This window comes from Pocillopora verrucosa, chromosome 10 (assembly GCF_036669915.1).
Source record: "Pocillopora verrucosa isolate sample1 chromosome 10, ASM3666991v2, whole genome shotgun sequence".
Lineage (NCBI taxonomy): Eukaryota > Metazoa > Cnidaria > Anthozoa > Scleractinia > Pocilloporidae > Pocillopora > Pocillopora verrucosa.
Window position 1 is genome coordinate 8400761 of NC_089321.1, and position 22017 is coordinate 8422777.

General features: G+C 38.5%; 3 protein-coding genes across 4 annotated transcripts; 1 reads left to right on the top strand and 2 right to left on the bottom strand.

Moving 5' to 3' along the window:
- Positions 1–2445: 2445 nt before the first annotated feature.
- LOC131791721 (homeobox protein Hox-D3-like) lies at positions 2446–5718 on the bottom strand. Its single transcript, XM_059109099.2, has 2 exons — positions 5538–5718; positions 2446–3614 (listed from the first exon to the last, which is right to left on the bottom strand). Exons 1-2 carry the CDS (start codon positions 5716–5718, stop codon positions 3166–3168), a joined length of 630 nt encoding a protein of 209 aa, XP_058965082.2. The 3' UTR covers positions 2446–3165.
- Positions 5719–6434: 716 nt separating this feature from the next.
- On the bottom strand, positions 6435–17473 carry LOC131791752 (homeobox protein Hox-D3). Of its 2 annotated transcripts, none has more exons than XM_059109133.2 (2): positions 17075–17473; positions 6435–8003 (listed from the first exon to the last, which is right to left on the bottom strand). In XM_059109133.2, exons 1-2 carry the CDS (start codon positions 17340–17342, stop codon positions 7543–7545), a joined length of 729 nt encoding a protein of 242 aa, XP_058965116.2. In that variant the 5' UTR covers positions 17343–17473; the 3' UTR covers positions 6435–7542. The 2 variants fall into 2 exon arrangements, with proteins under 2 accessions (XP_058965116.2, XP_058965117.2); XM_059109134.2 differs by lacking the exon at positions 17075–17473 and adding an exon at positions 9607–10137 and having other exon boundaries at positions 6442–8003.
- LOC131791754 (uncharacterized) lies at positions 16455–21290 on the top strand. The gene is made up of 3 exons (XM_059109135.2): positions 16455–16761; positions 17122–17206; positions 20341–21290. Exon 3 carries the CDS (start codon positions 20362–20364, stop codon positions 21052–21054), a length of 693 nt encoding a protein of 230 aa, XP_058965118.2. The 5' UTR covers positions 16455–16761; positions 17122–17206; positions 20341–20361; the 3' UTR covers positions 21055–21290.
- Positions 21291–22017: the final 727 nt, after the last annotated feature.

Below are 22017 nucleotides of genomic sequence, written 5' to 3' on the forward strand. Positions count from 1 at the left end.
TTACTTGATGTTTTTTAAAACGTCGTTCTTTTCTAATACACAACAGAATGATTCTCCCAGTTTTCAAATCCAGACACATTTTGAAATAACGTTAGCATTAATGCCGGAAGCCGCTCTTCATGATCATTAAAAATTGTCGCTTAAATCAGAAAAATCTATGCTTTTTAGAAATTAGTCAATTGGCGTTATGCATATATTTAAAATAGTTTCGTTCTTGCTGGTTGAAATACAATGAATTATGAACGTCCAGTAGCAAGGTTACAAACCAGCAAAGGAAAACGAGACACTGGTCTGCATTTATCATGGACAGCATGAAGGAAGGCTATTGTTAGCAAATACAGTATCAGTTCTCATCTTGCCAGATTTTCGACAAAATGGTAATCGAATTATGACTAGTAAAATAGAGTTCTAGTCTCAATTTATCAAGGAATTATATTTTATTCAGTAAGTTAATGCCATTTTATTCGATCAGCAATTCCATGTCAATGTTTAAAAGGGACTTAGAGTCATATATTTCAAGTTTCTTCCAAAATGTTGATATATTTAGATATTTTCCTTTGGATATTTATACTTATGACACTTGCACCTAGGATAATTATCTTAGCCTTGTCTGTTGCTGCTGATAACATTTTGTTTAAGATTAATTTTTTTCTTAATTTCTCATTTCTCATTTTTATAGACAGTCTTGAAAAGCAGTGCGAAAGAAGAGCTAGTCGATTTTTGGCTCCATATAAATGTATTTATTTATTTATACTTATGTGTCACCAAGTCAATTATTGCACTTAACACTTTAAACAATGACTGGAAACACCAATCGATCTGTCTGGGTTCAAACTGTAAGCTTTTTTTATTACATAGTGTTCATCGGTGTATAGTCAGACTCGCTGACTGCATTTGGCTATAATGTTCATCGGTGTGTAGTAAGACTCACTGACTGCATTTGGCGATCTCAGGTCAAATCAGTGAAACAAACCTGAACAAATACAACGCACACCCGAGGATTGAAGTTTTGAAAGCTTTTCTTGATATTGTCTTTTGTACTCGGAGTATACTCAGTCAAAGCAACTTAGTGTTTCAAACTTTATCGCCAGCTTTGACAATAAATCGAATTTTTCCTTAAAATTCAACTCGATCCGCAAGGTTTTAGTGAGGTTTTTGATGTTTCAGGAGCCACAACCCCTCCCTCTTCCACCGGACACAAGGCACTAAGCTCCTTATTAATCGTTCAGATTAAAATTGACAACTTTTGTCTTCTAAGCCAATCAAAACATTTGAACTTATCTCATGCAAAATGCATGTGTGGAGGGATTGTAGGATTCTCTACCATAGACCATATAAATGTAAATCTATTAATGTTTGTCACGAACACCGCAATCTGATTGGCTACGCTACTTGCAATGTAACACGTGATAGACATGCAGTGAGTAGAGTCAGCAGCAAAAAAATGTGGGGTTGTGAACAAAATGAAATAAAACCATGAGCCTGATTTCTTGTTAAATTTTGAACAGCCTTTAAATTTCTGCTAAAACCATAAGATTTTCGCCTTCGATTCTTATGCGTGATGATACTTGATCGGGCTTCGCCCTCATTCAATATCACGCGATAGAATCTCGAGCGCATAATCTGATTGCTAAGTAGAATTTTCCATGCTGTTTACTTAGGAAACAGCTAAAGGTCTCGGTAGACCGCTAAGGAAACACTCAAGTAACACTCGTGTTGCCAGCTACACTTTTGCTTTCCTACTCTAACCACTTCCTGTGCTCTTCTTAATGAAACAAAGCTCGTCACTGTTTCGCCTTTAAATGTGACAAAGATGCTCTGGAAACGCGAAAAAAGTTTTCCGAGTGCTGTAAGGTGGGCTTACGAAAAAACTGGGCGGTATAACGTCCGGGGACGGAGACTTATTAATGGGAGCGGCATCTTATTTGCCTTAAATTACTCTGCAACACAGAGCCACGACCGTGAACACAATATGTAAAAAAAAAAAGGTCAAGCCAGCAATCTTTGGTCAAAAAAATGCACAAATTCATTCGATTTAAAAGTATTCTGGTTCAGACATAAGATTTACTTGAAAGATGTTAATAGCTGAGTGTATGTACGTAAATTTTGCGACTTTTGAGATACTTGGAAACTCAACCGGATTGAGTTCGAGGTATGAAGACATCGTTAAAAGTTGAGCAGTAGCATAGTGCTGGGCATGACCGAAATTCGGCTTCTTACATACCTTTGAGAAAGCCGACAATACGTATGCTTAATTGTGGGCTAAAATTAAGGTGAATTACAATCCCTCCGCTGGAAATGTTGTAAAGTAGGAATCGCCAGGGTGAATGGGGGTTTCTCGATATGAAACATCTCGTATCTTTCAAGCTCCTTACTTGCAATCCATGCATGTTAATTTTTTTATCTCTGTTGGTAACGACCTTCATTCCTGCATGTATAATTTTTTATTCAACTTTCGTTTTCGTTAATCTTGAAGTGAAAATAGGGACCTTAAGCAGTCAGGACGGCAACGCCAAAGAAGACTTCGACAAAATAATGAATTTCTGCCTTTAATTAGAATTTCAAAAATGGCTGCATGTGTTTACCGTCTCATACGGTGCCACACCTCAACTTCAGCATAACGTATAAAAGAAGCGTTGTTCCAAATGGAAATAAAAATAATTTGCCGTCGCGGTTTCGGTTCGCAGATGACGCAAATTGTGGCGATTTCACGTTGTTTTTTTGTCTAGGACGGCTAAGAAATGTGCAAAGTTTTAAAATGCATGTGCTGAGCTATTATTCTTCCAATTAGATCTTTTGTTTTTCCATGTCCTCGTTGCCGTCACCGTCGTGGTTTACTTAAGGTCCCTAATGAGAGGTGAATACGGTACAATTGTGTATAACTAAGCATAAAGTTATTAAAGACGAGCTGAATATTAAATCTAGAATTGAAATGGTTCATTCAATTTCATGTGTATTATGCAATAGTGCGAATTAAACAGAACCTTTGATAAAAGCAACGTCACTGAAGAAGGCAAATGATTTTTCCTATGCGTTCTTCATCGTAAACAGAACCATAAACGCAACAAGATTAATGAGCTGTAAATTAGTTAATTGTAATTTACGAGGTGTGAATTCTGGTGGGGAGCCAAAGGAAACCCTAATCCCAAAACAGATGCTTAGTAATCACCAATGATCGTGTGTTCCTTGACTCCAGATCGCTTTCGGCTTGTCCAGATATCTTGCATCGTGCTTCAGATGCATTGGAACGGAGTATTGATTGATAGAATGCATCGATTTGTTAAGTGGAGACCCATTTGGTTGCACGTTTATCATATTCAACATGGATAACTGGCTACCGAAGGCATTTTGAGCGCTGAGTTGTCTCATTCGTTCCTGAATTTCATTCTCTAGAGCCTTCTCAACACATTCACTCTCTTTTTTCCATTTCATTCGACGATTTTGGAACCAAACTCTGACCTGTTTCTCGGTGAGTCCAAGCGACAGAGCGATTTCGATTCTCCGCGGTCTGCAAAGGTATCTGTTGAAATGAAACTCCTTCTCTAATTCTACCAGCTGTTTTGTGCTGTAGATGATTCGATTGAGTTTTCTGTCATCTTTCTCCTGCACTGCTCCTAAACACAGAGATAGCAAAGTTGTAATTGTCGTTCGTGATTTTTCTGTCAGATTGGTAGTACTAATTATAACAAAGCAGCCCCACCCTTGGACTCAAACAATAGGCTTCTGTTAGAGTCTGACTGTTGTGGGTGCGATCCGTTTTACATGAAATACATCTTTATCTTTCGGTATTTTCATACGGCGTTTGAGTTACACAGGATCGGATATATCTCATCCTTTAGAATCAATGTATCTGCAGTAATTACTTGCAGTTTGCAAGCAGTTTCCACGGATCATGTTTAGTAAAACTGAGGTGTAATCTATATCTAATTTCATAAGCAGTCTTTCTTTTTGATGACATAAGTATATAAAAAGCTGCAAAAGGAAATTTAAGGGAAAGATGATTGTGAATAAAGCAAGTTTCAAAACGAAACATAACTACGCACACAAATCATTTGCATTCGGCTTGCAAAACAGAAGACCGAAATCCTTTCGGATAAATGTGTCATTAGCTGCGGAAGGAACACAGTTCTGGAGAATTAACATAACGGTATCACGAAAGCCTTGGTTGTTCCGACGCGGAGAAGAGCAAGAAGGCAAACTTCTGAATTATTCCCGCAACTAAATAAAAAATAATACTTCATACAGGACAAATATGTAGACGGTAAGCACCGTTTAAGGTGTAACATTTAGCGGCAACGAGGTTGATAATGAAAATAACGGCTATTAGATGTAATTTGCAAGCGCAATCGGTTTAAAGAGATGCCCGAAACACGCATAGACTGCTAAAACTGTAAATCATCATTTTGCCAATTTGTTAACATAACTTTGTTTTTATATAGCGTTTAAAAAGACATTTGTTTATGAAGCAGAGTCAAAAGCCGCACAAGAATGCAGAACTTCCAAAACCATAAGCGCACAAGCAGCAGAGAATCTCGTAAATTTAACAGTCTGAAATTCATAATGTGGAGTTTATTTTCAATGCACAAGAAGGAACAATGTGTCCGCCTCTAATGGCAAAAATACGTGTGAGCCGTTCATTGCACGCAAGTCGTGAGGCCTTCGGAATCATGGCCACGAATGGCAATGCCATTTGGCATGCAGCTCAACATGAGCAATCTGAATTGATCACGAAATGTTAAATATAGTCATATCAATGTGTCTCTCTCTAGCCACAAAATACAAACTCTTGGGAAAGAAAGGTCAAACAGTATAGAAGGCCATTTGTCGCCCTTCACAGCAAGAGGAAGGATTAAAACATATTTAAACATAGCGATCGAATGGATTCTTGTCCTGCGGACCAGCGCTAAAGACGTGTTGACCCTTTTGAGACAATAAGGGAATCAATATAAAGAGATCTATTCAGGTAAAATAAGCGTCTTCATTTCCTATAGAATAACAAAATTTTTCACATAGCCAGAATAGATAATTCGTTTTTACTCTAGCGCGCTTTGTTTCGGCTAAGAGACGGCTTCCAAACTCGGACCTTTCAGAATCCTCACACAACCTCTTTGAGCATCAATCTCGAATTCCCTTTGAAAATGAAAGACGTTAGAGATCTGCCTCTTTCGAAAAAGGGTTTCCAACAGCACGATGTTATGAATTAGTTAACAATTTGTGAAAATGTGGCTCCTACCTTCCGTTAGTGACGGACGAAGCTTCGTAACGAATCACCATTGTTGTCCGGCGAAGAACCACAAGAGTTACGAACTAACACTCCTACTAATCCGTCACTTAGGAAGTTCACAGCGTGCAAACACTCCTCGACTACACTCAACCGCTGATTCACCTCTTTGTTCGCACGAATTCATTTCCGATTTTCTTAAACATTTCCGTAGAAATAAGTTGCACAAAGAATTGTTGTTTCAGACCTACGCCCACCCTCCCTGTTCCTGTTCACTCAATGACTATAGAAAGTGTCTACGGAACCGCCGTCTTACCTTTCGAGCGAAACTCCTTCATCCAGGGATATATCTCTTGAACACTGCTTGCCGCTGAGTCGTCTTTTGGTAAACTATCAGCTGCCTCATTCTCAAAACCAGGAGTGACATCATGGATTGAGCCGAACTCTTTTCCTGTGGCGTTTTTACCTTGGCAACACTGCTTGCTTGCTCTTTCCATCATTCGCTGTCCCCGAACAGTTGCGGTAATGAGCAAGACAGATGTTTTCCGAAATGAGATAGCATCAGAGCTTAGTGTTTTTTTTTTCTTTGACCTTTACATCAAAACAAATTCTTATACAGTCATTCTGTTAACGAGACAGGTCCCAGGTCGCGCGCATGCGGTCGAATGAACATTTTGCAAACCGGTTGATCCTCTGACGACCTTTGGAAGACACGTCACATTAGTGTGGTTTTTTATTGATTTCACCAGTTTGTGGAAATTGTTTGTTGAACTCAAACGTTAGCTATGGAGTGGGAAAGCTGAGGTAACCTCAGAATGAATAAAAGCACTTTTGAGAAAATGGCTTTGTCCAGACATCGTGAATAATTTTCGTTCAATTTTTGGTTTGGTCAAATAAACCGAGGCTAGATTTACCTTCTGTCTGAAGTCAGTCTCTATCTCTTTAGTTCTCATTAGTCTGCTACAAGTTTGCATTTCAGGCCTAATTTTGCTTAATTTTAAGTCCAACACTAATATGAGAATCCTAGAGAAAACTGACCCCAAACTGAGAGACACTAGAGTAACAGAATCACCACAAACATGAATATCAACCACAATAACAACAACCATAAGAATGAAGAAATTTATAATATGACAAAAGAGAGAAAAAAAAGTAGGAAAGTAATCTTAACCACGAATCATCTTTGTATGCAATTGTAGTAGAGGCCTGAAGAAAGCTGCAGGTTGATTTTAGCCTAATTCCTTAGAAATGTAAACATGTATTGGTGATTCGCGAAGGAGATTGCTTCGTCACTTTAGCTGCATAGCAAATGTCGTCAAAATTTAGAGCCAAACTCCTGACTTTTTTTATTGTCAATTTTCTGTCAACTTCGAGCATTCAACAACAACAAATAACTTCTGGTTCCAAAATATATTACTATAACATAAAACCTAACAATATTCATCCATTTAAATAAATATGCAAGACGCAATTGCACGTACAAACTAATAATTGGCAACATAATGACCAAACTTTCAAGTTGTTTAGAAACGTTGTGTTCAACAAAATGCATGAATGAAAGAATGTAAAAGAATTATTGGGCGGGTATTCGAAATTCATTCTGCAATAAAATTTTTCGTTGTAGGCATTTACATCACCTACGAGAACAAAGTCTGATTGCAACGAGAAGCAAACAAAGCATCTAACTTGACCTATAATTGAGCAATGGTCGATAATCGAAAGTACTGTCCATTAGCTCGTTGAAGCTCGAATCCTAAACGTTGCAACTTACATGTTCTTAACTTAGCTACAGTTTTTTTTACAGAAAGAGAACAACTAATGCCGGGATAGAACCCACAAGGTGTTAAAAACTACTTCACAACCGGAATTAATTTTATCTCATTTGCTCCCTGTGTGATGTCCTTGCCATAGATAAGGACAGAAAGAGAAGAGTTGAAAAGACCTGATATCAAACAAATTCTGTTTTAGCATTGCACGTGAAAGGCAATAAATGAAGGGGGTACTAGCTTACAAAAGGTTAAGAAGAAAAGCTTACAGAACATTAACTCAAATGAACTATTCATTTGCTTTTATACTAACCCGAATTTAAACTGACATCATTTCACAACGGAAATAAATAAATATCGCTCGCTACAAAACCACGAGTCTCTCTAACAGGAACGAAATAAATTTATAAACTGTAAATAGCATAAGAATTATGACTCATTCTCAAAGTGTTAATTCTCTCTCTCGGTGGGCGAAATATCGCTCACGAGGTTGTCAAAAAAATGTACAACAGGAAGCCAGCATCTAACGGCGGCTGCGCTGATAATTGATAATTACTAAAAATGTTGTAATGGTCCTTGACTCCATATCGCCCTTGGCCTTTCCATGAATCCTCCTCCATTGTAGCTTTGCATTGGAGTAGAATACGGATTGTAGTTTCGCTGAAAAGAGTTTGATTCGTTGAAAACAGACGAATTAGGGTGTGAATTTAAGTTCATCAATGATAAACTGCCGAAACCGTTTGGATTTTGTGCACTAAGTTGTCGAACTCGTTCTTGAATCTCATTTTCCAAGGCTTTCTCGACACTTTTGTTCTCTTTTTTCCATTTCATTCTGCGGTTCTGAAACCAGATCTTCACCTGCTTTTCGGTGAGTCCGAGCGTCTGAGCAATTTCGATTCTACGAGGTCTACAAAGATATCTGTTGTAGTGGAATTCCTTCTCCAACTCAACCAACTGTCTTGTACTGTATATGGTTCGGTTAAGTTTATCATCACCAGCTTTCTCTTGTGGTGCTCCTGTAAACAAAGAAATATCTATAATTTTGATTGTAAGTGAAAGAAGATTTAGATACCTGGTTAGGTGCATTGGGACGAAAATGATGACCTTTGAGAGAACTACACTTCAAACACTGATCAACCAAAGTCAACAAGAACAGTCCTGTATTACCAGTCTCATTTTCATCTTGCATATCAATACACAAAATGCATCTTGTCCTTTCGGTAATATATATTCAATTATTGCAATGAAGACCTCTTAGAGTAAAACCTTGAATTAATGGCATAGCTTTTACTGGAGTTTCACGACAATTCTAAAACCGTAAATCACAAAGATTGTTCTACTCCGGAAATACTTGCAATTGAATTTTATCGCTAATTCTTCGCTAGCTCATGAACTAAGTTTAAGCTCAATACCTTCTAATTAAAGTATCAGTTCAGTGCATTGTTATAGATGTAAGCAAATGACTTCCTTTTATCCGAGTTATCAAACAAAACTAGCAACAAAGTGGAGAAGTATGAAACAACGCTCGATGTAAAAAATAGAGAATCGATGCTTCGGAATTTTTGGCTGAGAACGTGTCTTAATTTTTTAAAATCTCAACCACGGCTTTTTACGAGGGAAAGGCGAATTCACAACATACATCTAGGTTTTAGTCAAGGCGAAATAAAGAATACTGTTGAGTGCCCAATCTCGTGATATTTTGTCTTTTCCTAACGGAATTGATATGAAATATTTCAAGTCGAAGAAAGTACAAACGCAAATTCGACGGCACTAAATTAATTCCAGTACGATTTTTAGGCAGAATTACTCGCTTACGAAGAGTACAAGATTATAGCCTGGCATAGGATGATAGCCAACTTCTTAGTACAACACGATATAATTTTCAGGAGTTTTGTTCAAATTAATGGAACCGCTCGTTTAATTACATGTGATGCCCTCGGGATGCAATGGGGTATGCATAAAAACACACTAAATCAAAAATATCGTCGCATTAGTAGATCTCAAAACGCAAAATACTGGGGGAAGGAAGGCAAAAGTATCTGAGAAGAGACTGTTTTGTGGTTAATTACGACAGGTCGGAGACTTACAAAACGATTTGTTGCCCCGCACAGCAAGCGAGAAGGGATTACCACACATTTGAACATGGCGTATCAATTGGTCTTTTTCCTTCTGGCGCCAACAACGTGTTAAGGCTTCGAAACACCACAGAAAATTGTCTTAGCATAACAAAACGACGCTATCAATTCTCTTTTACAAGATCTGTCCGGTAGAATAACTGGAATTGTTTGTTAAGGATCACAAATAGTACGGTTCGCACCTTCGAATGGCGAAGCAAACTGCTTCACAATGGAGAAGCGCCATGCTGGCGAGCCCATTCTTGGAGCCATTCTTTTCCGCTAATCCACAATTAAGGAACTTAACACGAAACAAACACTCTTCAACCAAACCTATTTCATGCGTTTCCACATCTTTCGCAAGATTTTGTTTTCAATTTTTAAAAAATCACAACAGAAATCGGCTTTGCGACGAAAGGGTTGTTTTTGACCTCCGCCCACTTGCGAAGGTATCGTTTAAGTTTAGGACAAAAATCACCTACAACTACTATACGTTGCTTTGTACCTTTTGAGCGAAATTCCTTCATCCAAGGGTAAATTTCTTGAAGGCCGTTTTCAGTGGATGCATTTTGTGCCGGTAATTCAGTGGCATCATCATCCAAGCGCTCGCATGAGCTGCACAAGTTAGGGGAAGATGTCTCATCGGACTCCGCGCCGTGGTCGTTTTTTCCTTGGCAACGCTCTGTATTTGCCTTCTGCATATTCACTGTCCACACACCGGGCTTTTAAATACGGGTCTTGAAGAAGATGAATTTGTTTTTGATAGTAGACAATACAAAGTTGACCAGTTTTTTGACCTCTGTACTAAAATCGATCCCTGCTGTTGACAAGACTCAATAGGTAAAAGTCATATTATTGTCCTAACTCCAACAACTAAAGAAAGAAAGATGTATTATCTTTGAGCACGTGATTCGCCGTGAACCAATCAAACTGCTTAGAGGTGCCTCGAGATTTCACTTATGGCATGTAACGAGATACACAAAGAGTTGAGAGAGTTTTTCCGAGTAATTCATCATTTTCGACAAGCCGTCGTTTTTTGAAGGTATTTACAGATGCCATGAGCGGAAACATAAATCTTCTTAACAGTCGGAACAGTTTGAACGCTGTACTATTTAATGCAGCTTGTCTTATCTCGTGAAAATGATGTTTCCTTTTAATTCTACGTATACACAATCGTACAAATTCTGTAACATAAATTTCTTGAAACTCAACCCAGGAGCTTCCGTTGAAAAGGGGTTAATAGCGATACAAATTTCTTAAGTCTGTTAGCGAGTTAATCTTTGCTAAGCTCTTGTTAAAAACTTAAGTTTTCAATAGCTTTTGTAAACAGAAATAAGGAGTTTAGTGGAAGGAAATCAAATTCAAAGATTCAGTCATGTGGAGTCTTGTACGTGTTTGTTGTCTGCCTTCGCGTAGTTTGGTTTGATACCTCATCGATCAAACAGAATTTTCTGTCAAAACACAGACTCATTTGCCGCTTGCTCTGGTAATTTTATCAAAACCTTTTCCTATGTAACAAATGCTATGTCGGTGTGGTTCTAGATATGCAAGGGTGCTTTTAAGAAGCTCCGAATAAGTGAAAATGAGCTTCATGAAAAATCAGATTAAGCGGCTTACAAAACATTGTTCAAGTTTTGTTTTGCTTCTGAGAAGAAATGCTGTTTTCTGATTTAATGCAGAAGTTGGATGTTATTTGTCTGAAGGAGAATGGAAATTCTAACGAACGCCTAAGTTGCGTACACACTTTCGAATCCAGAAACAAGCCTATTATTTGGTATGATATGGTGTTTTTCAGTGTCTAAATCCTCGAAGACAGCCACTGGCATAATTGATTATCACTTATTAACCAACTAAGCCGATGAGCACTTATCTCCCGCTGTTACGGTCTTTAACCAGGATTAATGACCTGTACATTTTTTACAGTAATTTTGGGATGAAATGCCATAATCACAATCTATTTACACAATGTACCGTCTAACACATATCAGCGGCATGTTCAAATGCAAATTATTCTTTTGAAATTCAAATTAATAAGGAAGAATGGACGCGAGACATTCGGACTCCAACCTATCCACCCTCATAACAATCAGTTCGAATGAGTGCTGGAGGTTTGTACTTTGCCGCATTATTGAATGTACAGTACGAGCGTGTGAAACCGTCTTGTAAACGGAATATGGATATTTATCAACTCTTTTCGTAAAGTAAGGGCGTTTTAACTTATTCATGAACCAAATAGCACATGACAGATTATTTGACCAAAAAAATTAAACATGGCGCACCAATGTCTGGTGCTAATTAGTTTAAGGGAACGGCGCAGTGGAATATTAATTCAAAGACGGAAATTTTCTCGCCTTTGAAGTAAGTTGTGAAAATGAAGAGACGATAGGACGACTTCGGGTCTCCTTGATTAAATGTTTAGGATAGCGACACAGCGGTGAAATCTGGATCGCGTTGGTAGTTGAAATATTTCGGAATATCAACAGTCGGTTAGTGATTCTAAACAGGAAGTTAGTGGTCGCAAAAAAATTCTTACATGAAACCTTAAGCAATTAGTGGACCAAGGGAACGGTCGACTTGATCAGAAACAAAACCCTGTCACACCGGCTGACTATGTTCGAAGGGCAAGCTCCCCCGTCAGTGTCCAAACCTCCCGTCCCCCACCCCTTGGCATTTATCCAAGACCGTCGAGCGCGAGCTCAGCTAATTATCCAATACCGGCAAATAAAACTGACTCTGCTACCAAGTCTCTCTCCGCTCTTGAAGAAGCTCTCCCCTGTATTACCCATTTCGGTACCGCTGCCCTGAGGATATGGTTTTTGAGCCGTTTTGGTCTGAAAACAGTTATGGTTTTCGATTAGATTAGTCATAATAAGTGCGCCACGTGTGCGCGTACACTTATGAATAAAACGGAAAGAGAGGTCAGCAAAATATGTCATCCAAGCTGATTCAGAATTTTCAGGTACATTTTAAAACTTTTGACTTCGCCGCTGTTATGAGGCTTATGGCGCTACAACAAAGCGTGATGGCTTCGTGAACAGAGTGGAAGTTTCAGAAGCCAGGCTGCAGAAAATTGCATCTTTCGGTCTGACAATGGCAGAATAGCAAGAAACGGGGTCTCATTCGGCCCCTAACAAGAATTTAGAGGGGTACCCTCTAGGGAAGCGCAAATTCAACCGAAGAGGCGTCCAAACAAATAAATGAGCAAAATTATCAGTTTCTGAAGAAACTGTTTCATTGCTTTGGTGGGCAAAAGAAAGACTCAGTCAAATAAACCGCCGGCGCGAGTAATCTCGTTAAAAAGGCAATTTTTTGGGACATGATAGAGCCCATTGTACTTCTTGGAGAATCACATCACCCTTCTCTATGGAATGATGGAAATGGAACCTACACCGCTGCGGCAACTTTTGAAAACTGAGCTTACTTTTGATGGTTAATTATCCGTCTGTGGCGCTGTTAGTTGATCGTCAACAAAGTGTTTTATGTTCTCAGAACGATCTCCATTTATAATTTAACCTTCGTAACCTGAAACTAACCGTTAATAGAAAGAGGATTATTTCGTTGCGCAGTTTAGCATTACTCAATTCATAATATCCATTCCTTCAGCCTACCACAACAGCTAAATAAAAGCAAGTGATGGGCTCCTGATAAAAGGTATTATTAAGGAACTAAGAAAAAAAAAAAAAAAGAAAAATACAAGCACAGAAATTTAGCATACGAAATAAAAAATAGCACCTCACTGTCTAGTAATGTTGATAGCACAGTGTTTTTCTTAGTTACAGGAAAAGCTTAAAATATCCCTTACTATAAAAAGACAAACAATAAACGCCTTAACACCTGTGTGAGCCACTGTGTCTACGGGATAAAAGTACTTATTGCTCCCAATTAAGCTGGAAACTGGTTACTTCTGGTTTTAAGACAAATCGGGCGACACAATTGAAAACGTGTCATGACTCCCGCGTGAAACTTTCGTTGGCGGTCCGATTCGGAGCGCCTACAAGACCAACAGAGAAGCTATCTAGCCACGCATTTCGGTTGAGACTCAGTTAGCGGGAGACAGGATGGACTGCATGGTTTCCCAGCTAAAACCCATGCCACTTTTACCAAGATTTGATTTTAAAATATACATTTGACACATTTGGTTGATGGCACTTTTGAGGAATGTGCCCTTGGACTGCATTGCGTCAAGCAAAATGATGGAGAAAATCAACCAGCCCCGATTTTCCTCTAAACTTGCAAAAGATTCTGATTATTCTAGATTCTGATCAAGTTTTTCAAAAACGGTGATATTCACACTGGTTTTCGAAGTTACAGGTATATGATCTGAACTTAGGGTAGGGATGTTCTCATAATAAGTTTTTCTGTTGGAAAAATGATCACAACTTATTGAGCCATAACTGGGTTTTTTTGCTTCGTTAAACAGCCGCAATATTTTGAATAGTCCATTCCTTCAAAAGTATTTTTTTAACTTTAAGATTTTAATGCTACACACCGAAAAACGCGAGTTAGAAAAATAATAACAATAATAACAATGATAACTAGTAATGACCATGCAATTAAAAGTACATTTTATCTCCTGTAAAATAATATTTGTTTTTGGTGCTGATCGCCCTGGAATATTCAGGGAAGCCGACTTCAGGAATGCACTCAAACAATGTCATAAAACAGTTGCAAAGTTGAACATAACATTAAGGTTTGATAGTATAGCATCTTGGTTATAGATTCGATGCAATGGTGATGGTCAAATCGAAATAATTTGAACAAACTTTTACATTTTGTGTAATAGTTTCACATTAGGTACAAGTCAACCCGCGAGACTCACTTCAATAACCCACGGGATTCAATGCACTCGCATGAAATCGAGGCGAATGATCAGTCACACAAGATAGCGCCTAAACACAGTCCAAAAAGAAGCGACATGAATAGTATGTGTTCTCCTAACGTCGAACACAATTACGCTGATGATAATAAAAATGATAAAAATGATAGCTATAATCATAATGATGATGGCAAATAATAGGGGTGAAATGTTTGAGGACACTTAAAAGAGAACGATATCGTTACAGAGGAATTACCTCATATATCGTTTTAGTTGTTTTTGAGATGTAGAAAATGTCTTAAAACAGAAGGAAACCGGCTGAAAAATGAGGCGGAAAAATACCAAAGTGGACCTGTGAGAAGAGGATGATCATGAATGTACAATATAACATTCTTTCAAATGCCGAGCAGATGACAGGATTTATCATGCAAAAAAACCACTCTTGCTTCAAATTGGAAGAACTTGAAATCAAGTGTGGTAAATGTGGAGTAATTGGTTAGCAAATGTACATTTATCGGAAAGGGTTAATGACATAAAAATAACTAAACGGAACTGACATTGGGTCGGACAGATGTTAAGAAAGGATAAGGAAGATGTCACGAATCAAACTGTGTCCAGGACATCAGATAGGAAAGGCAAACGGGGGCCGGAGACTCTAAATTACCTGGGAAGGACTGCCCATGGTATGAGACCCAAATAGCGGCACAGGATTGGTGGAACTGGTGGAGTACTGAGGAGACCTTTTACATCACCAAAGGGATCTAAAAGGACCAACAGTGATGCATGACTTGGGTTTTGTCTGTGCCCTTAAAAGTGTTTGTCACCCGTTCATATCAAAAATTGAAAATAACATTATCGACCGAAACAAGATATGACTAAACAAGACCTCAGGGATGTTCATTATGTTGCTGGCGTAGTTTCCTAATAGTTTACTTACTATTCTTGATAGTTAGCCCTCATGGAGACAGATATTTAAGGGGTGTATGGGATACACCGAATAACTTAAATTTAAATTTCTGAACGTGGCGTATTTCATGTCGATTCAAGTCGTTTGGTCAGGGATAGCAGTAACTGACCCAGAGGAGTGGTGAGATGCTCTGAGAAGGGTAAGTGTGCTACGATTCACGAACTATATGGATGAAATATACCCTCAAGGTGTTCAGTGAAGAGAAACCCTTTGAGATAATAACTGTCTAGGGTTGAAAAATATTTTTCAAGATTCTTGAACTGTGAATTACCTTGTTCAAGAGTTCATTCAAAGTGAAAATAAATAGAAGTTAGATTTTATTTGAAGATGTATTATACCAAGACAACCATATCTAGTTGACATAAATGCTCCAATAGCCCCTCTGCCATGAGGGCCTTATCAGAAGGGGGGGTGCTCGTTCAAAATTCTTAACTGTAACATATACAAACCAAAGATTATACACTTCCTCGATAGTGAAAACCTACCATATATAAAATGATTCAAACTTCATAATTACATATACCCATAACGTCATCAAGCCTAAATGAATAGCAGTTCTGCGCTATAACCGCGTCCATAGAGCTATGACAAGTTTTTTTGAATAATTTTTCCTTACTGAGAGGAGGAAGATGGAGGGTTTTTGTTTAGATAAAGGGAATATCGAAACTCGTAGTCTTTTGGGGGGGGGGGGGGGAACTTCTCAGAGAGAAAGAGGGGTGTTGTTATTACAGGGTCTATGGTACTCTTCAAAGCGCGTGATTTCCATACTTAATATTGCTGATAGCGTGATGTCGAGTGTAATTTGGTGATAATAAGTACGAGTAAATTTTTCAAAGACAACAAAATTGTACGACTCCGTAGTGGGGCGAGTGCGATTTGTAGTCTTTGAAAATTACACCAAATTGCACTCTAAATCATGTTTTAATAATTTACACGAAAAAACATTACAGAAAGGCTAGACAGACATAATTTTGAAAGCGTTCGTAATTTGTATTCGTATTTGTATTTTTGCATTTGTTATTTGCGCTCGTGTTATTCTCATTTTCAGCCAATCAGAAGCACTTTATTTCTTCTTTACATTATTAATGATACATTTGCTCTCTTCTGCTGAGCCCTAGGTTCATGGTTAGCCGTCGTAAGGGAACTATCAACAAGATCGTGAACATCACCTGGCAGACCGATTGTCATGCGAGTAATTACATTCAAATAAAAATTCTGTTTTCAAATAAAACATTGCAAATCCGGTAAATGTGTGTTTATAAAACTCCATGTCACAACCAGCTGATGTGATTAAAATTTATCCTCACCCTTGTACCTTGTAATCTGTTGAAATTGTTTGAAGAAGTTGGATTTATGATCACCCATTCGTTGCATGTAGTCCTAAGTTTGGAGGTTAGAAGTAGTCTGACGCAGTTTTATTGTTTCAAATCAAACCACATATCAAACAAAAACCTGGTATCTTTGATACTTAATTACAGCGGTGGTAAAAATCAACATTATTACAATGAAGGCATTTATAAACAGGAAGACTTAGTGTCCTCTGTTTGCTAATAGGTGTCCCCGACGAGAGAGGTGTCAAATTAATAATTTGCATATTCGAGAATCAGAACTAAATATTTTGCGCAGTACGGTAGATTTACTCATTCTTGTTTCTGACGGTGATTATCGAAGATACGTTTGAGTGAATCGACGGTTTTACACATGTCTCCGAGTGTTGCTCTCCACAAGGCTGAGAAGAATGACTCAGACGAATGTACAGAGATTTCTAGGAATGACGATCACAGGAAGCAAATCCTTACATCTTACTAAGATTGTCTACAGTTTTATGATCATATCAGAACATGCAAGATTTATGGAGCACACGAATTTTGCACTGGGTAATGTATGTTTCAGTAGTTTGTCAGCTTGGACTGTTTTGCGACAGGAAAATCGGCGGCGATAAATGAATATTCAAGTGTGCCACATCGCTTCAATATTTTTTGAACAGGGACTGCGCAGCATGTACTAAACTTGCGTTTTGTGGATTCATAAAGCTGATCTGAGATTTTCTAGGTAAACCTATTCTCTGATTACTAAAGACAGCTTGTTAACAAGACAAGCAAACTGTCTTGTAAATGTCTGCCAGTGCTAACAAGGTTCAAATGATAGTCACATGACATTTTTACTAAAGACAACTGAAGATTGACTTACTCGTTCTTTTCTTTTTATCACGTTTCCCCCTGCGAATCTGCATCCAGGGGAAAACACAGATGTTTTGACATTGCGCTTGGCTCGGTGATGAAGATCTGGCATGTTCGGCGGTTTCCGCTCTGACTGCCAAAGGTATGTCTTTTCTGTTCTCATTGTATACTGGTAGGTTAGACGAATACGCTTTCATTCTGTCGGGGTGCGTATCATCCGTCCGACGGCCTAGAAGTCGATTTATTGAATGCGAAAGTGAAGAACCACGTTTTTCCATGTTTTAGGCGAAAATTGTACGATTTAATCGAGGTTTTACTTGAATTACCCCTCAATTAGGTAAAGAATCGCACTTTAATTGTTCTGTCCGTCAAACGGACGACACAGTCAAGATGGCTGTTCAACCTGATAAAGGGAATGATTGACATTGTACTTAGGAAAAGGCTATAATCCGTTTAATCCTTTCATACTTGAAGGTGATCGACATAGAATTTCTCCTAACAATTTTCAAACAGAACAGCCTATCTATCATGAATACAAACTACACAGAAGACAAAAAAAGCCATGAATTTGTGACTAGTGCGTTCCGAGATAACTTGTCGATGACTTCAGCGTATTTCCAGCTCTTTATACTATCATTCGCTGTTTCTGTGTGTTGTACAAAGAGAAAATTTCTTAAATTTTGCGACACGTGTAAGTAGTGAGAAAATAAGCGTGTGTGAGTTGTAGGCTCATTTACATCCTGCGCGACCGAACAACAGTGCGCGATGAATCGCGGAGGGAGGGGGAGAGGGGAGCGTAAAATTTTACCTGAAATGAGCCTCTCAAACTCGTCGTTCATGATTCAAATAGCTGTTGATCTAAAATAATATTTTCGAAGCATATCACAAGCAAGGTGCACCTCAGATTCCTTGGGGGTCACGGCTAATGTAATTTTAAAACATTTGTAGCTTAATGTTTATCTTTTACAACAATTAGCCACAAGATAAACAAGGAAATGAACAAACAAAACAATATGACACGTAAAGAAAGCAAAATACAATCCTCTTCCATTATTTGCCAGTTTTATTTTCTTCTGAGGTAAAATCTGTGTACAAGGCAGTTGATTAATGCGATCCAACTACGCTGTCTGAATGGCAAAAAGTCAGCAGAGACTGACAGAAAATTTGTGTCTCGGCTGGACGAAGAGTACGTTTAGCAATTCAGTACCAAAAAATGCTAGGGACATGTTCATTTGAAATTTACATATAACTATGCATGCATAACCTATGGTCAAAACATAAAAAAATTACAGAATAGTAAATAGTATAGTGCCAGGTCTGTTGTTTTACAATTAAACTCAGCGAGACACGTTAATGCATTTTAAATCAATGGCTGTTTTAAAATTCTCTAAATTTCGGAAATTTTCAAAATTTGTAATTTCTCTTTGCAATATCATCCTTAAATCCAACATTAAGTTCACAAGAAAAAAGGGAAATGATCACTAAAATACGTTTATCGTTAATAAAAAATTCTCCATGTGAGCACCATGGGAAAGGTTTAGAGAACGTTATGGAAAATATGCATACTGATGTTAGTGTGTAAAGGTTAAAAGTGAGAAAAAGTCCTTATTATGGCACACGTATAGGAAACCAAAACCACTATATAAGTTACCAAGTTCCTTCTTTATCTTGGTATAATTATCCTTGATATTGCAAAGAAATTAAAACACTCCCTTTATTTCTTCAACCGATCTGTTACTAACCTGAGGCCGAGCGCAGAGTTGCACGTGGGTTTTCAATCGCCTTCCGTCGCAGGGATTCCGCTTTGCTAATTGGTAATATCTGCTCACAGTCCTTTTGGCAAATTTAAGATAATTCTTTATAAGAAATCAACTAAAATCATCTAAAATCTAAAGCCCGTCGAGTTTTCGAGTTACCAAATCATGCTTGCCCAGAGTAAACCATTATTCACTTTGTCAATTTCATTCAGTACCAGTCCGTACAGTAGCGGCCATTTGCGCATACCGATTAACTATTACACAGTTGCTTTAACAACAGTCACGAGTTTCAGTCATCAGTACAGCTCTTTATTCAACTCGTGAGACAAACTCTTGACAATAGTAAACAAAAGAAACGAGCTTGAATTTGAATGAAACCATTTTTTGCATGTTCGACTTAAAGTGTCGAAAGACTCGTCAGTAAAGTCACATCTTTTTTTTTTTTTTTAACGGAAAATTTTATTACAACGTTAAACCCCTCTAGGCTGAAAAGGTTTTTATGAACGCACTTCCAATGAGAATTGCCTGTTGGGGTTTCAGTAAATGTTCCATGAGCGGCTGCCGATGGCATTATACGCGGCTGTGGCTTAAGGCGAAACTTTGTCACGAGAGCTTGCTCGCAATGCAAGCTGAACAGGCGGCAGTAGGAGGCATTTTTTTTAGGCGGCGGTAAAACACTGGTAACCGGCCCTCGACTGTGGGTCGATACAAGAGAAAGGCTATTATCCGTATAACATATCACATCGCTAACACAGCATTTAAGTTTAACACCAATTTGAATATATGCTGTCTTGTCGAGAGCCCATGAATATTATAGTGGGTCACAAGTTTGACTGCACAATTGTCTTCCTCAAACAAATACAACGGGGGAGAGTCTGTTTATTGTGCTAGACTGAGTGCACAGGTGTCTGTTGCAGGACGCAAAATCAGATTAAGGGAGGCGAGAAATATTAAACAAACAAAGACAGTAAACGGATGCGTGCAGGTGGGATGATAATGCTGGTTCTATTAGGATTGACGGTCTCACAAATGATTGATTTTGATTCACAGCAGAATTGCCAGACTGGTAAGGTTAAAATGCAGTCATGGCTGGCAGAACTATCTTCTGCTTATTGTGTGTTGTACTTTTCTGGTGGGTTTACTCAAAGATTTCTGTCACAGAGTTTCCTTTCCAGTGGCAAACAATTCGGGAGATAGGTTCTAAATTTGATAAACCAGAATTCGCACATTCCGTCGGGAAGGCTCTCGGTTGCCAAGCCTCAGGTCACAAGACTCCTGAGTTGACGTAAACCTCAGAAAATGCACGTGCTCTCAGTTCCAAATTTGGAACAAGGTTCCTAAATGACCAATGAGACATTCTCTGGTGCACGTGCAAAGTCATCGCAACTGAACTTCGGCGGGAAAGTTCAGAGTGCGCGATGTTAAGGTTTATAACTACCTCAAGATCCTGTACAACCCGTCAATATCGCTGAACACCTTCAAAAACACAATTAATCATCAGAATTTCTCCCTGATACAGCAGAGCTTTGAGGATTCAGTGATGGACTTGTTCGTCCGAATTTTGAGCGACTATGATGCCGTAAATGCAGCCAGACGTCTTTTATACGAGGTGTATATTAGTGAGATGGGCTGGGATTTTCGTAGTGATAGTCCGACAGGTTTTCGTATCGATAAAGACGACCAAAACAAACTTATCCTTTGCGATACTTTTGACGACTCATCTGTTTGGTTTGGAGCGTATAAAGGAGATAGCCTGATCGGAGTTACCCGAGCAGTCCAACGGAACAACTCTTTAGGAAAGCTTGACCTTGAACTGTACCCAGCCAGTCAACTACCGTCCATGAAGAGAATTCTCCGCCCAAAGGCCGACCAACCGTTAGTGGAGGTGCAACGAGGGGCGGTAGCCAAGGACTACAGAAACACACAACCAAGCATAATCCAGCTGCTTCTTCATTCCGCTTTTAGCTACGCGCTCGAGAAAGGACTGAATGTGGTTTGCCCAACAGTTTTCCCTGTGTTAGAGACATTATTTAGCCGAGCTGGGATGCGGTTAGTGGAGAAAAAGTTTACATACGGAGAGGGCTGTGATGAATGGCCCACCTACATTTTCTACTGCTCCTCAGAAGACATGGCCCAAGTTGTAAACAAACTGAAGACAGCCGCAAGAAAAAGAAAAGCAAGCGTTTCACAAGAAAGAGGGCACGCCAAGCGGGGAAGGTTTCTTGTAGTGTAAATGTTTGTTTCAAAAATGACGATCGGTTAAAAGGTTATGTTATGATTTTCAATCAATAACAAAGATGTCGCGTGTAAATCGTTGAAAAAAAGTTAGTTTTGAACAGGAGTGATGAGCTCCTGGTTTTGAACCAATGGGTTTAATTTACAACCAAAATATCAAATATCAAAAGAAATTTGAAAGGGAGGTGACTGGTATTTTAAGAATTTATTTTTTGTACTTGGTTATAAGTGTCAATTCAGTGCATAAGTTGTTGTAAACTATATAAATGACTTGGAAAAATGTCGTATGGGAGATTTTTTGCGTGCGGTAACAAGCTTCTCTCCCCTACGATGGAACCCGATCTAACAATAGTTATGACTCTGGTGAAAACTAGATTTCTTATAAAAAAATTATTTGCCATGGCATCGAGTGATTAGGACTCGCTAATATTCCGGAAAGTTCCTTGGAAACCTTTTAGATGACAACGAACACCACACAAATTTTTGTCGCTTTTATCCACTTAACCCTTCTTTTCGTTCATGGCAATCTGATAGAATGAAAAAAAACCCTCATCTGAACACGAATTGCAAATATATCGGATCTTTTCTATTGCTGATTCTTTTTCTGACATGATGGATCCTGCTGCATGACAACACGTTTGTGGACGTTGCTTCTAAAGTTATGTAGTCACTGACCATTTAAACGATTTAAAATACAAAAATGGATCAAACGAACTAAAACATTATCCACTCTTACCCAATCTTATCACTTTTTGTGATATTTCAATTTAGGCCGAAATCATGGGCGGAGGGAGAGTAGTTGTTACGAAATTAGTGATTTGACGTGTTTGATGCAAAGATCAAAAATGAAATGAGTGAAAAAGTAGTACGACAGATAGTTGAAAAAAACAAACCGTTTTGGTAAAACACTGAGTGCAATCAAGAGGTTATAAACTATTTATAATGTCTTGCTGTTATTTTG